The sequence below is a fragment of the Lepidochelys olivacea genome (assembly GCF_965140295.1).
Source record: "Lepidochelys olivacea isolate rLepOli2 genome assembly, chromosome: 27".
Lineage (NCBI taxonomy): Eukaryota > Metazoa > Chordata > Testudines > Cheloniidae > Lepidochelys > Lepidochelys olivacea.
The window spans coordinates 16569839-16583305 of record NC_140437.1 but is presented as its reverse complement, the minus strand read 5'-3'; the positions used below and the strand labels follow the sequence as shown (position 1 = coordinate 16583305).

At 67.3% G+C, this 13467-nt stretch overlaps 1 protein-coding gene across 2 annotated transcripts in view; it reads right to left on the bottom strand.

Moving 5' to 3' along the window:
- RARA (retinoic acid receptor alpha) overlaps positions 1-13467 on the bottom strand; it is a 64274-nt gene that overhangs the window by 34100 nt on the left and 16707 nt on the right. For both annotated transcript variants that reach the window (XM_084615885.1, XM_084615884.1), the window contains exon 2: positions 4880-5338. In XM_084615885.1, the coding sequence (XP_084472011.1) occupies positions 4880-5057 (178 nt within the window). In that variant the 5' untranslated portion in view covers positions 5058-5338. The remainder of the gene's footprint in view (positions 1-4879; positions 5339-13467) is intronic.

The window sequence follows — 13467 nt, the reverse complement described above, 5'->3', positions numbered from 1 at the left end:
GGCTACTTAACCCCAGCCCCCCTCCCTGCACCGGGCCCCCTGCTCCGGGGGACAGCAGCAGCTGGGCCACATGGGGTTGGCACAACGCCCCAGACCCAGGGGCTGCCCAGCTGCGGGCGCGAGGGAGAGGATTCAGGCCCAGGAATGGGAGGCCAGAGTCCTGGGTTCCCGCCCCCTGGAGAGTGCCACACATGGGCAGCGGGTACTCCACCTACAAAATAGTGTAGGTCCTACCTAAACGAGGATCCTCCCTCCCCACCAAACTTCCTTGGCAACCACGTGTTTCGTCACCTAGAGACAGGGCCTGTGACAACAGGCGCTGCCCAGACCCAGCCTGGAGCAGGGGCCCCCCATGGCGGCTGGCACTGCCCAGACATTGTGAGTCACCCCCTGACCCAAAGAGCTCACAGTGTAAATATACAAAGGATTGGAGAGGAAACCGAGGTATAGAGTGTGAAAGGGACTTGGCCAAGGCCACAGGGCAGGTAGTGGCAGAGCCAGGGACAGAACCCAGGAGTCCTGACTCCCAGCCCCCGGCAAAACCACAAGAGACACACACAGGAAAGGGGCTTCACCCCTGCGCCCCATAAACACCCGCCCAGCTGAATGTGGGGTGACGCGGAGGCAGCTGGCATCATCGATGGAGTTGCCCACTTACGCCGGTGCCATGGCTCGGCGCCAAGCCTGCACTGCCCACGGCCCCACCCACAGCCCCAGGTGGTCTGTTTAAAGCGACTGCATGAAATATTCAGCCATCACTTTCAGCAGCACATTAAAAGTGCAGGGCTGGCAGGCGAGGGGGGGGGGGGGAAATGGGGCCACTGGTGATATGTTCAGAGAGCTTCCCTGCCCCATGGGCACTGCCAGCCAGGAGAGCCCCCAAGGGCCCCACACCTGGCCAGAGCCTCAGCCTCTGGAGGAGCGCAAGCAAGCAGCCCCCCTCGCCCCCAGCACCTTCCAACGGCTCCTGCGCCCACAAATTAACGCCCCGGCTCATGGCAAAGAGCCCCTGCCCCCCAGCACAGGAGGATGTCTGGGCGCACGCAGCGGCCAGCCAGACCCCACAACAGGAACATGACGAGCACCAGAGCAGGGCCCCCACGGGAGCTCCCCGCACCCCGAGGCTCTGCAGTCATAGCCCACAAAGCTCCCACGAGCAGGCTGGGCACTGGCCTGGGAGCGAAAAGAGGCAGCCGCACTCGAATTTGGACACAAGCCCCCGCCCCGGTCCCAGGCTCCCCCGTCCCCCCCGCGGCGGGTGTTTGTGATTATCCGGGGCCGGGTGATGAACGAGCCTGTCAGGGTAAATCGCAGCCGCAGCCGAGAGGCCGATTCGATTTGTCACTTTCCCTGAGCCGCAGCTCGGGGGCCAGGAGCCGCCGCGAGGGGCTGAACAAAGGGCCCATTAATAACCCGGCCAGGCCCGGGGCACCGGAATTTCGCCTCCATCCCCCACCCCGCTGAGCCACTTGGTCAACCCTCCCCCCCCCCCCCCGGAGAATGGGGGGAGGGGGCGTCTTTCGTTGTAGTTTGTTTTTAAATCGTATGAGGGGCCGTGGAAGAATCGGCCCCGATGGTGGAGAGACCTGGGGGTCAAAGCCAGGCCCCAGAGCAGAATGGGGGTGAGGGAACCCAGCCCAGGGGGAGGGGCACTTCCAGGGAAACAGCAGGGGTGTGAAAGAGGGAAGGGTCCTGTGGGTCGGGAGTGAGGGACGACGGCAGAGCTGGGGAGGGGGAGCCCAGGGCTGGGCTAGCTGGGGGCTGCGGGTTGGGAGCAAGGGGAACCGGCAGAGCTGGGGAGGGGGAGGAAATAGGTCAGCTGATGGCTGAATCCCACTGGAGCAGGATCTGGCCAGCCAGTTCAGGCAGGGGGAGCCACGCGCTGTGCCCAGCCACCTCCCGCCCCAGGAGTGGGGGACAGTTTGCAGCCTGAGGAAGGAACTTCATACAGGGGAGTGGGGACCCCCCCTCCACGCCCCCATCCCAGTGCCACACGCTGATCGGGAAATTAAACTGGGGCCACGCAGGCAGGTCCCCGGGAGAGCGAATGCTGCTGCAGCTCCGGGCCCCAGCAGGCCTCCGTGGACCCCTCCCTTCCCCAGGGGGCTCTGCAGTGACTAAGCTGGGGCGCTGAAGCCCGAGACCCCAGGATCTGGCCCCCCCCAGAAAAGTGGGGCATGGGGGACAGAGACAAGCAGGCCTCCTTTGCAACTGCTCACACGATGGATGGGGAAACCGAGGCAGAGGTCTCCCATTCCATGGCAGAGTGGGGAATAGGACCCAGAAAGGGGGACTTGGCTGAGGGGGGAGGGGTGCAGGCAGGAAGGGGACCTGTCAGACATCTGCCCCCCCACCCCCCATCAGGCCAGCAGCACCCCCCCCTTCCCAGCCAGGCCTAACAGGCTCACAGCAGGGCCACACTAATTGAAGCAAGATTCCCCCTAAGCAGAGCCAGCTGGGCGGCTGACTGGTGCGGGGCATAAACACAACAATTATCAACTCTCCCCGAGCAGCTCCAATTAACACCCCGCCCCGGCCGCAGGCAGGGAGCACCCACCAGCCTCGGCACGGCACAGCACTCGCCCCCCCACCCCCCCAGAGGGGTCCCCAGCCATGCTGCACCCCCCGGGGCCAGTGTCAAGGGTCCCAGCCAGACTCCAACCACCCAGGGCCTCGTCCTGGCTTCAGCACAGCCCTGCAGGCTGCCCACGCCGGGTGAGCCCACGGCCCAGCCTCCGGGAGGAACAAGCCGCAGCAACCACACTGTGGCTGCCCTTTGCCCCAGGGCAGTGCCCAACCCCCTGCAGACAGCCCAGTGGGCACCCCACAGCAAGGGCTGGGGGCCTGGAGGTCTGCAGGGTCCTCGATTGGCACGAAGCACCAGCTGCTCTGGCAGGGAAAACGCTCTGGCCAAGAGATGGGGTCAATATTAGGGGTGGGGTAGGGGGCAGATCCCTCCCAGGCCAGCCGATGGCTCTGTACCCCTCCACTCCCCCCCGGGGGAGGCCCCCAGCTCCCGGCACCACGGACAGGCCGTGAGAGCGTGAGCCACTGGGGGCTGCCCAGGGCTGCCCCCCCCTTGTCTGGGCCCTGGGGCTGAGCTCAGATCGCCCCCGGCATGGGGGCTGGGTGCGGCGGCCCCCCGGGCAGGGCAGCACTCAAGGTTTGTTCACCCTTCGGTTCCTGCCGCGAGGCTCTTCAACAACCCTCTCCAGGCGGGCACGGCCCGGAGCCGGATCACGAGGCACCGACATGCCGAGGGGTCCCAGTGCCACCGAGTCACCAGGCCGGGCACTGCCCATGCCTGGCACGGCACCAGTGCCCGGGCGGGGACCAACCGATCTAACTCAGTATTCCCACCCCCCGGAGCCGACCCAGCCCTCCCCCGTTCCCCGCTCGGCCGCCCCCCCCCCCCCCCGGAGCCGCCCCAGCCCTCCTCCCCGCCCCCACGGAGCCAACCCAGGCTAACGCCAGCCCCGGGACAGTGGCCCCCCACCCCCAGCTGGGCTTACCGGCGGGTCCGGGGCCTGTGGGGGAGGGAAGGGGTGCTGCCTTACAGATGGTGGGGGTGGGGTCTGTGCAGCCAGACACTCCCCCAGCCAGAGGTGCCGAGCCCCTAACTCCAGATGCCGGGCATGGCCCAGCGGGCACCGACTTTTTGCCCAGGCTCTGCTCTGACCAGCTGTGAGTTCCAGCCCCCCGAGCTCCCGGTCCCCCAACTCTGCTCCCTGAGGATCTGAGGCAGGGTCTGTCTCTGGCCAGGCAGCTCCCGGTGCCAGCTGGCACCTCCTGGCACTGCCGCAGAGCCGTAGCTGGCTCGAGCTGGCAGCCCAGCCCAGGAGCTCACCTGCCCCAGCTGCTGGCAGAGCCGACGCCAGGATCCCCCTTAATTTCCCACCTCATTCCAAAGAGCAGCCTGGCACGCTGACCCCCAGCACCAGCTGCAGAGTCATCGTGCCAGGGTCCTTGCACAGGGGGGGCAGCGTACTTCAGAGCTCCGTGCCCTGAGAGCAGCCCCCCATGGGGTGCCCAGGGCCAGCGCCCCACAGCACCCAGCCAGCGGGGGACCCCGCAAGGACAGCCCCGGAGTGGCTGGCGCAGGTGGACACAGCCTGGCTGCAGGACGGGCTCTGTGCTCCCAGCCGGGCACCTGGCCCCCGGCTCCTCCCCAGACACAGCAGCTCGGCCCCAAGGCGCCCCCCCCCCCCCCCCGCTTTCCTGCTGTGAGCCCCAATTGGCCAGCACAGACCTGACATCACAGCTAGGGTGAAGGGTCCCTTTAACCCTTTGAGCACTGGAAGGGAGTGAGGGAGGGCGAGGCCCTGGGCCCTACCCAGTCGTGGATGCCCCAGTCAAGGCCCTGTGGGCAGGCGCAGGGGGGAAGCATGTGCTGGGATGGGAAGGGGGTGGAGGGAGAGGGGGTTAGCTATAAACAGGCATGTCCCCAGCCGGGCAGCACTTCCTGGTGCTGAACACGATGATTTCCCCTCCCCTAAAAGGGGCCAGGACAAGGGGGCAGAGCGACCCAGAGACCCCCACCCCACCAAGTCTCCCCCTGGCCTTTCAGCCCAGCCTCACAAACCAGCACCCCACTCATTGGCAAATGGGGGAAACTGAGGCACAGAGAGGCGCAAGGAACGCGCCCGAGACACATGGCATGTGGCCAGCAGAACCAGGAGTCCTGGCTCCCAGCCCTCCTGCTCTAACCACTAGACTCCACTCCCCTCTTGGAGCTGGGAACAGAACCCAGGAGCCCTGGCTCCCAGTCCCCCTGCTCACAGATGACATCGCTCCGCCAGTGCCCCAAAATGCGCATCACGGCAGCTGCGCCCGGCGTTCCCCGGGGCGACAGAGGGCACGACCCGGGCACGGTACTCACTGGCTGGCGAGGGGGTGCTGTATCCACTCACAGGCAGCTGGTGCTGCATGCCCGCCAGCGCGCCCGGCGGCGAGAGGCCCCCAATCATGTGCGGGAAGAAGAAGGCGTAGTGGGGCACCGGGTACCCATTGAGGTGCCCGCCCCCCGGCGCGGGGCAGGAGCTGCTGTTGCTGGCCATGGCGTGGATGCACAGTCCTGGCAGAGTCACATGCGGGCAGCTCGCAGCACCACGGGCAGCTCCATGGGGCTGCCCCGGGAAACAGGGCCTTGCTGCCTCCCCGGGACGCAGCGCTCTGCGGGGCTAGGCCGGCGCCCACCGGGGCCCAGGAGCCAGGGCAGCCTCCCCACTCCTTCCACGAGGCCTCTGGGGCTGCAGGCAGATTCTGGCACCAGCGGGCAGGGTCCACGCCGCGTGTGTGGCGTCCTCTTGGCGGCTCCTGGCCCACGTCGGCACTGGAGCTGTAAGGGAAGCGGAGACAAACGGGGGCTGGTTAGCGAGGGGGCAAGGGCTGAGGTGCTGCAGGAACCCAGCCGGATACACGGCCACAGGACACCTGGGTTCCAGCCCTGGCTCCCAGGCAAACCCCTCCCCCTTCTCTGTGCCTCAGTTTCCCTGCTGCAGACACGGATGTGAAGCACCATGTGAATGAAAACTATCAGTATCCCAGGACAGAGATCACAGGTGCCCCAGGCCTGGCCCGGGCAAAGGAACAGGGATACCAGGGGGAGGGATCTGGGGCGACAAAACGGGGGTGCTGGGGCCAGGAGGGCTCCTGGGCGACAGAACCGGGGCGCAGGGGGGTTAAGAACGAGACAGAACCCCCACCCCTCCAGCCAGGTCAGCACCCAGAGGCCAGGCTGCCCCAGCCAGCACTGAACAGGAGCATGGGGGGAGGGGGTGGAACCAGGACACCTGGGTCCCACCCCCAGGTCTGCTGCTGGCTGCCAGCCTTGGCCCTCCCCAGCCTCCAGAGCCCTTTGGTCCCAGCGCTAAGGGACAAAGGCACAGAGCTGCTACCCTCAGGCCACAGCCCTGGCAGCCCGGGCGGCAGGGCCCGGGCCCAGCGCAGGCGGCAGGGCCCGGGCCCCTCTTCCGGGTGCCCCCGACCCCCAGGCTCCCTCCTCTCCCAGCACCTCTCGACCGTGACCCGCAGCCCCGCCCCCGGCTCTGACCCACAGCCTCACTGGTGGGCACAGGGTGGGCACAGGATGGCAGCGGGTTGGCAGCTGCGCTCAGCCCCGCCTGGCACGATGGGCTCTGCCCACCAAGCGCACACAGGCGCATCCTGTCCAGGCCCCGGGGACTCGGCTGCAGCCGCCCAAGCGCAGGGGGCTGGGCAGGGGCCGTTTCTATTTTCTGGTGCCAAGTGCTGCCGGACAATGCGTCAGGCTCAGCCAGAGCCGGACCCCTCAGCGCGGCTCCGGCCTCCTGGGCTCCAGCCAGCCATTCCCCGCCCGCAGCCCCGCCAAGGATTCCTCCTCCGCCCCCCGGAGCCGCCCCAGCGCGAGTCGCCCAGCACATCAGCGACTGAACCCAGGAGTCCTGGATCCCAGGCCGCCGCCCCTCTTTCCCCCACAGCAGAGAGCCGACCCCTGGGCCAGCCCTGGCTCCCCACTGTGACCACTGGGCCACGCTCCCTTGAGAGCCAGGCGAGGGGCAGAGCCGTGGGCTGGGGGAGGGGAGCCCACAGCTGGGGCCGGGGAGGGGGGGGGGCACCCACTCTGTCCCCTGCTGGAGCTGGCCGGGGCAGGGCCGGAGCCGGAGCCTTTTCCTCCAATCCCACGGCAGGGCCTGGCTGGGACCCGCCGCTTCCTAGAATCCAGAGCTGGGTGCCAGGAGCCACGGCCAAGTCCCAGCCAGCCCCGGAGTCCCCCAGCCCAGGCCCCACCGGCTCTGCCCCCGAGGCACTGGGCTCAGGGCATGGCAGGAGGGCACCCCTGCACCAAGGGGCACGTGCCCCCCAGAGCCCTGTCCCCGGCCCACCCCATGCGCCATTGGGCCAGCTGCCAGGGGGACGTTCAAAGGGGTGGGAAGGCAGGGCCCAGCGGTGACCCAGGAGGGCCCCACCCTGACCTGCCTGGCACAGGAGCTGCTGAGAGGGTACCCCATGGCGCTGCCCCGAGTGCGAGACCTGGGGGGAAGGGGGCAGGAAGGAACCCAAGTAGAGCCAGGAACAGAACCCAGGAGTCCTGGCTCCCAGCCCGGTGTCCTAGCCCTGGGCCAGACTGCCAGGGGCAACACAGCCCTTCCCAGCGAGTTCGAGACCCATTAGCCCCAGGACACCTGCTGGCACCTGTGCGTGGCTGCCTGGCCAGGGAGAGCCCGGGGCCACACCAGCCCAACGGGGCACCGCCCTGCCGTGCCCGTCGCTGCTTTGCCTGCACCTTCCCGGGGCACCCCAGCGCAGATGCAGGCTGGATGGTGTTCTGCACTGGCAGAAGGGACTGTCACCCCCGGATGTGACACACGCCCTGCGGGCACGCGCCACACAGCAGGAAGGCAGCCCCATGTGACAGGGCGGGCCTGGCACAGGGGCGAGCCGGAGGGGGCACCGAGCCAGGCCTGCGCCCGGGACGGCAGCTGCGAATCCTGGAGGCTCTTCTGCTGCGGGAGAAGCCCTGACCGCACACTTCCCGTCACGCCTGCGACCGCAGCTTCCCCTTCAGCGCTCTCGATTCCTGGCCGGGGCAGAGCCAGGGCGGCTCGTGGCCGGGCTGGGCGCCCTGGTGCACTCCGGGAAAGGAGGCACTTAGCCTGACGCCCCCTCCCGACCAGCTGTTTATGGGGCCGTTGATATGGCAGCCGCCCCCGCCCCCCGGGATGGAGGGACAGCAGTGCAGGAAGTGCCCCGACAATCTGAGGTGTGGTCACAGCCTGTGGCTTCCTCTCTCCTCTCGGCTATGCCAGCCTCACGCGCACGGGCAGGTGCTGCCCAGCCAGGGGCACGGGCAGGACAGGGGAGCCCAAGGCTGGCAGAGCAGGGGGCTGCATGTCGGGCCTGAGGGGCTCCCCCCCGCACCGACTGGGGCAAACCACAGCAGCTGAGACCCCTCCAGTCCCGGGGGCTGTTGCACCCGGAGCCTCACGCCAGGCGGGGGGGGGGGGGCAGCACCCCGAGCAGCCTCCAGGCTCTGAGTCACCTGCACATTTGTTACATCCGATGGGGATGAATCACGCCCCCGGCCCCCGGGCAGGAGGGGGCCCAGGCAGCTGCTAAAGCGGCCCCCGCGAGACCCACCCTGGTGGCATTGCCGGGGCAGGGATCCAGCTGCCTGTGCCCAGAGCTGCCGCCCCCACCCCCACCTGTTAAATCCAACCGGGTCAGGAGCCCCTCCCCCCCCCACTCCTGCCCTCAGGAAACAGGGCTGGGGGCCAGCTGAGGCCCCCATCCCAGCCATCAACCAGCAGCTGGCACACAGAGACACCCGCCGACAGCACCCAAAGACAGAGGGTGAAAATCCTGCAGCAGGCTGGCACCCCGGGGCAGCGCCCGCTGGAGGGGCAAGGCGGAGGTACGATCTGCCAGAGCGACTGGTGGGGGGGGGGGAGGGCTGCTCCCCTCCCACACGGGCTCCAGCAGGCCCAGAGCCAGCCTGGCAAGGCTCCCCAGCCCCCGCGCCCCACCCACCCAGCACAGATCCTGCCCCCGCCTCCTGAGGCTGAAGCTGCAAAATGAAATTCCACCTGTCCCCGGCTCCAGTTACTGCCAGGAATGCGCCCCCCCCTCCAGCGGCCCCCCCCAGCGCCCCATTCTTCTCCAGCGACAGGTGCTGCCCCCGCCAGCAGCTACAGCCACTGCTCCGGCCCAAGGCAGAGGAACCGTGTGGGGCCCAGCCAGAGCTCCCAGCCTCGGCTGGGCCGGCAGGGGGCTGCGCGTCAGGAGTGAGGGGCACCGGAGAGCTGAGGGGGCCCAGGGCTGGGCTAGCAGAGGGCTGCAGGCTGGGGGGCGGGAGAGGGGAGCAGCCCTGCAGCTGCCCCTTCTCGCCTGGCCCTTGGAATCACTTGTCCGGGCTCCGAATCTGTGGTTTTAAATCGGAGAGTTACTGACCCCCCCCCGCTAAGCCCTACCCAAGGCCCCTTCTCAGGGGACACTGGGCTGGGGGGCAGCTCGGTGCAGCGTCACCCCGGCTGGGTTTGCTGCCCACACAAGCCCAGCGCCCCCAATCTCCCCCAGACGAGGGTCAGGGCTGGGCCGTGTGGACGGTTCCCTGCAAGGCTGGGGCCTGAGGGACGCAGGATCCCGACCTCTGGGGCCAGGGCCCTCCAGGTCATACCAGAATACGACAAATACCAAAGACTCCGAAACTGGGGGGGGGGCCCCTACCCCATGTCCCGGCTTGGGCTGCTGCTGCGTTTCCCATGGGGGCCCCGGGCTGGGGTCTCCGCAGCCTGGCGCAACGGGCCGGGGGGGGGAAACCACCATTCGCACCCAGCTTGAGGGAGGAGCAAACAGCAGCTCTGCACCCCAGGCACAAGGCAGACCCTGCTTTGCCCCGTCCCTCAGCCTGCGGCCCCCCCAGCACACCAGGCCCGGCTCCCGCTCAATGACTGGGTCAGGGACCCACGGCCCCTGGAGAGGGCAGGACTCCTGGGTTCCCTTCCCAGCTCTGCCAGCCATCTCCTCCCACGGCCGAGCATGCCCATACTCACCCAGCTGGCATCGCCGCAGCACGCGATGGCCAGACGCGACCCACCACGCCTTTGGTCAGACAGGGAGGGCGAGGCAGAGCTGGGAACTGCCCCCCTGCCCCATCTCCCAAGTCCCTGCCCAGCCTTCCCCTCGCAGGGACCCTAGGCTGGCAGAGGGCAAGCGACAGCCCGGCAAGCTAGCATCCATCCATCAGCTGCAGCATGGGGGGCCAGCAGGCCAAGCCCCGCAGCACAGACACCGGACACGCTGCCCTGGTCCCATGCCAGCCTTGCTCATTCAGCGAGCTGGGCAGGAGCCCCAATGCAAAGTGGGGGGACAAGGGTCTCCAGCCAAGCTGGGGGGTGGGATTCTCAGCGCCAGCGATCTGGATGCAGCCCCCGCGCTCCCCACCCCCGCTGGACCCCAGCCCCACAGCAGTGGCTAACGTAGATCCAGGGACGCCCCGGGGCGGAAAAGGAGAAACAGAGCAAACAAACCCAGCTGCCAATCAGCTCCTGTGGCTGGCGGAGCCTGCCCGGGCACTGCCCACGGGGTCCTGGGAGCTCCCAACCTGGGGCCCATTGCGCCAGGCCTTGCACAGGGCGCGAGTGCCCCTGGGCCAGAGAGCTCACCAGCCAGGCGGGGCCATGATCCCCATTGCAAACGGGGGGGGGACGGGGACACTGAGGCACAGAGCAATTCAGTGACTTGCCCAAGGTGACACAGCAAGCCTGCAGCAAAGCCTGGGGCTCCCCCGCCCCAGCCCAGCTCCATGCAAGGGGTTAAAACACTTTTATTTATTCTCCCGCCCCCACACTAAGCCACCTCCTGCGGCGGGGAGAGATTAACCCATTTTCTTTAATCAGCACATTTGTCATCTCGATGTGTTCACACCCGGAGGCAGGCGCAGTGGCCGGCAGCGTCATTACTTCAGCCCCAATCCTGGGGCGGCCGCACCTCCTGCCAGGGCAACTCCAGCTGGCACAACCCCACCTGCTCCATGGGGGGGGGGGGAGACCATGCCCATGGCTGCTGCTAGCCAGCCCCCCAGCCCACAAGGGGGAAAGGTCTAGGCAGAGCCCCTGGACGAACCCGGCCTGGGCTCTGCTCCAGAGGGGATCACAGGCAGCCCTGGGGACATGGCCCCCCCTGCTCCATCCGGGCAGAGAGTCACAGGAGGGGGAACCCAGCCCAGCACAGGGTCAGCAGGGCAGGGAGCGTCCCCGGGCACGGCCTGGCATCAAAACGCCCGGCACCTCCACTCAACCCCCACAACACGGGGCCACTGTCAGCCCCGTTCTACAGGTAAATTAAGGCATATGGTGGCACCCCCCTGCTCTACCCACTAGTCACCACTCCCCTCCCAGAGCCGGCAGAGAACCCAGGAGTCCTGGCTCCCCACCTGCCCTTGCCCAGGGCTGGCCGTCAGGCCGGGGAGAGGTCGGGGGCCAGGCCAAGGCAGGGAGCAGGGGGAAGTGAAATAGCTGGTTATAAATAGAGTGGAGCCAAGCCAGCACAGGGTCTGGAGACACCAGCGGTGCAGCCCGGGGGAAGGCAGTGCCAGACAGCTCCAGCCGGGCCCTTTCCAATGCCGGGGACACTGGCCAGTCCCGACCTGAACGCCGGCTGCCCGGCCAGCTGACAGCTCCGGGCAGGGCTAAGCCACAGCGGCCGGCTTCCCGAGTGTGGCTGAGCTGGACGGTATGACGGGGACGGGGCGCTGAGCCCTGGTGTTATGCCCGCGGAGAGCGCCCCCAGCCGAACCTGAGAGCGGGGCGGGCAGAGGAGGAGCAGACGGAGGGTCCAGACCCTCAGGGGACAGACATGCGCCGCTGCTGGGCCCTAGAGCAACGGGACACCCATCAAACCAAAAGGCAGCTCAACCCTCAGTTACCCCGTGGAACTCCCCGCTGCTAGAACCTGACGGGACTGGGGAGGCCTGGCCCTGCAGAAGGCGGCAGCGGATCCCAGGAACCCACCTCCCCCATGACAGCCAGAGCCAGCCCCAGTCCAGTAGGATATGGGGTGGCACTTCCCACAGGCAGGGCAAGCCAGCGGCTGCCAGATGGGATGCCGGGCTAGAGGGGGCCCTGGTGGATGACGTCCATTCTCACCTCCACCAATGAGGTGCTGGGGCTCCCTGCTGCCCCGCAGACCCCCCCCCATAGCACGGGGAGGAGCCGTTCCTATGGCGTGGAGCAGGCATGCGGCAGAGGGGCGCAAACCCCTGGCTTAAAGCCAGTCTTCTGGGGGGGGGGGGGGAGAAGAGAGGCAGCGAGGGGGACAGGGGGCAGCTTAACAGCCTTATCTCGGAAATCCTCTCAGAGCAGATCGAGGGATTACCGGAGCCAGGTGTGAACCAAGCTGCGGCCAGTGCTGGGTGGGGACCGGGCACCCCCAAAGAGAGCCCCTCTCCCCCGGCCCAGCCAGCGGAGTCAGAGCTCCACCTCCTCAAAGACAGGGGGGATACCCGGCCACAGAGCTGGGGGGTGGGGAGGAGAGAAACACTCAGCAGTCCCTTTCCCCAGTGTCCTGCCAGAACAGAGACCCCAATGCCTCCCCGGGAGGGCAGAGGGGACAGGGTGAAAATTGGCTGCCTAGACCCCCACCCCATGGCAATCTACTGAGGCTCCGACCCCAACCCCGGGCCAGTGCTACCTGTCCACCAGAGGGGCACGTGGGGGTCACTTCACTGCATCCTCAGCCCGGCAAGAGACGCTTGGACTCTGTCCCAGCCACCTGGGGCTGGGCCCCCCACCTGCACGCAGCCCCGCCGGTGCCCCTCACTCCCAACCCGCAGCCCCCGGCTGTCCCAGCCCCATGGAGTGCTGGGGTGGGTGCGTGTTGGAGGAGGGACAAGGCAGGCAGGAGGGTCCCGGCTGGTTCCCCCGGCAGTTCAGCACCTTCCCCCAAGGCCCCTGCTTGGAGCGTGGCCAGGCACCCGCAGCCCAGACTCATGACTCCACACGCTCGTCTGTAGTGTCGGGACTGGCACTGGGCAGGCACCAGGCCCACCCTCGCCACCGCTGCCCCGGCCCACGGGGCTACCCCAGGCAATGGATTTGGGGCAGGGCTGGCACAGAGCCCAGGGGGGCTGGGAAAAGCAGGGTCTTCTCTCCAGCCCCCATCCCGCCCAAAACAAACTGCATTTATATCCCACTGGGAGCACTTCTCTTCCCATCCCCTCCCAGAATGCAGCCACTTCTGGGGCAGAGCACAGTGCCAGCAGCACATGGACATACCCCCCTGCATACAGAGGAAGCAGGCCAGACAGCCATCGGTCCAGCTGCCCCTCCAAGGGCAGGAAGGGCTGCTGCCGGGAGTGACAGCCCCCTCCCTGGCAGGGGGAGCCCCCATGAGAGCCCCGAGTCAGGAATGGGGCACGGTGCCATTCCCAGCTCCAGGCTCACCCTGTAGGGGAGGGTCCTGCCAGGCAGCCGCTGGGTGGGAGCCAGGGACAGACGATGAACAGAACATGGACTACGGGGACTAATGCCACACTTGAGTCTGCAGACAGCCTGAGCCAATCGCTCCAGGGCTCACGCCCCTCTTCATCCCAGCTGGTGGTTGACTCTGAAACCTAACGACAACCCTGATGTTGACAATAACGACGTCACTGCTGATCACTTTGGCAAGACATATTCAGTCAATCCCAGTGTGTCCAGCCCCCTTCCTCTTTGGCCAGGAGCATCCACACAAAGACCACAACAACGATTTATTATCTGGGCCGCGGCTATCACAGACCCCGTTGTGCTACGAGCCAAGATCCGCAGCTCACTAGCACCTGGGCATTCAGGGGTCACGGAAAATAAATGAAGAGAAAGAGCAGAGGGGCCCTCTGCTCCCTCACTCCGAGAGCTCAGTAAATACCATCCATGCTCCCATGCACACACAGGAATCTGAAAAGGTCCAGGGTCTAATGGCCAGGGCATCTGGGTTCTGTTCCCAGCACTACAG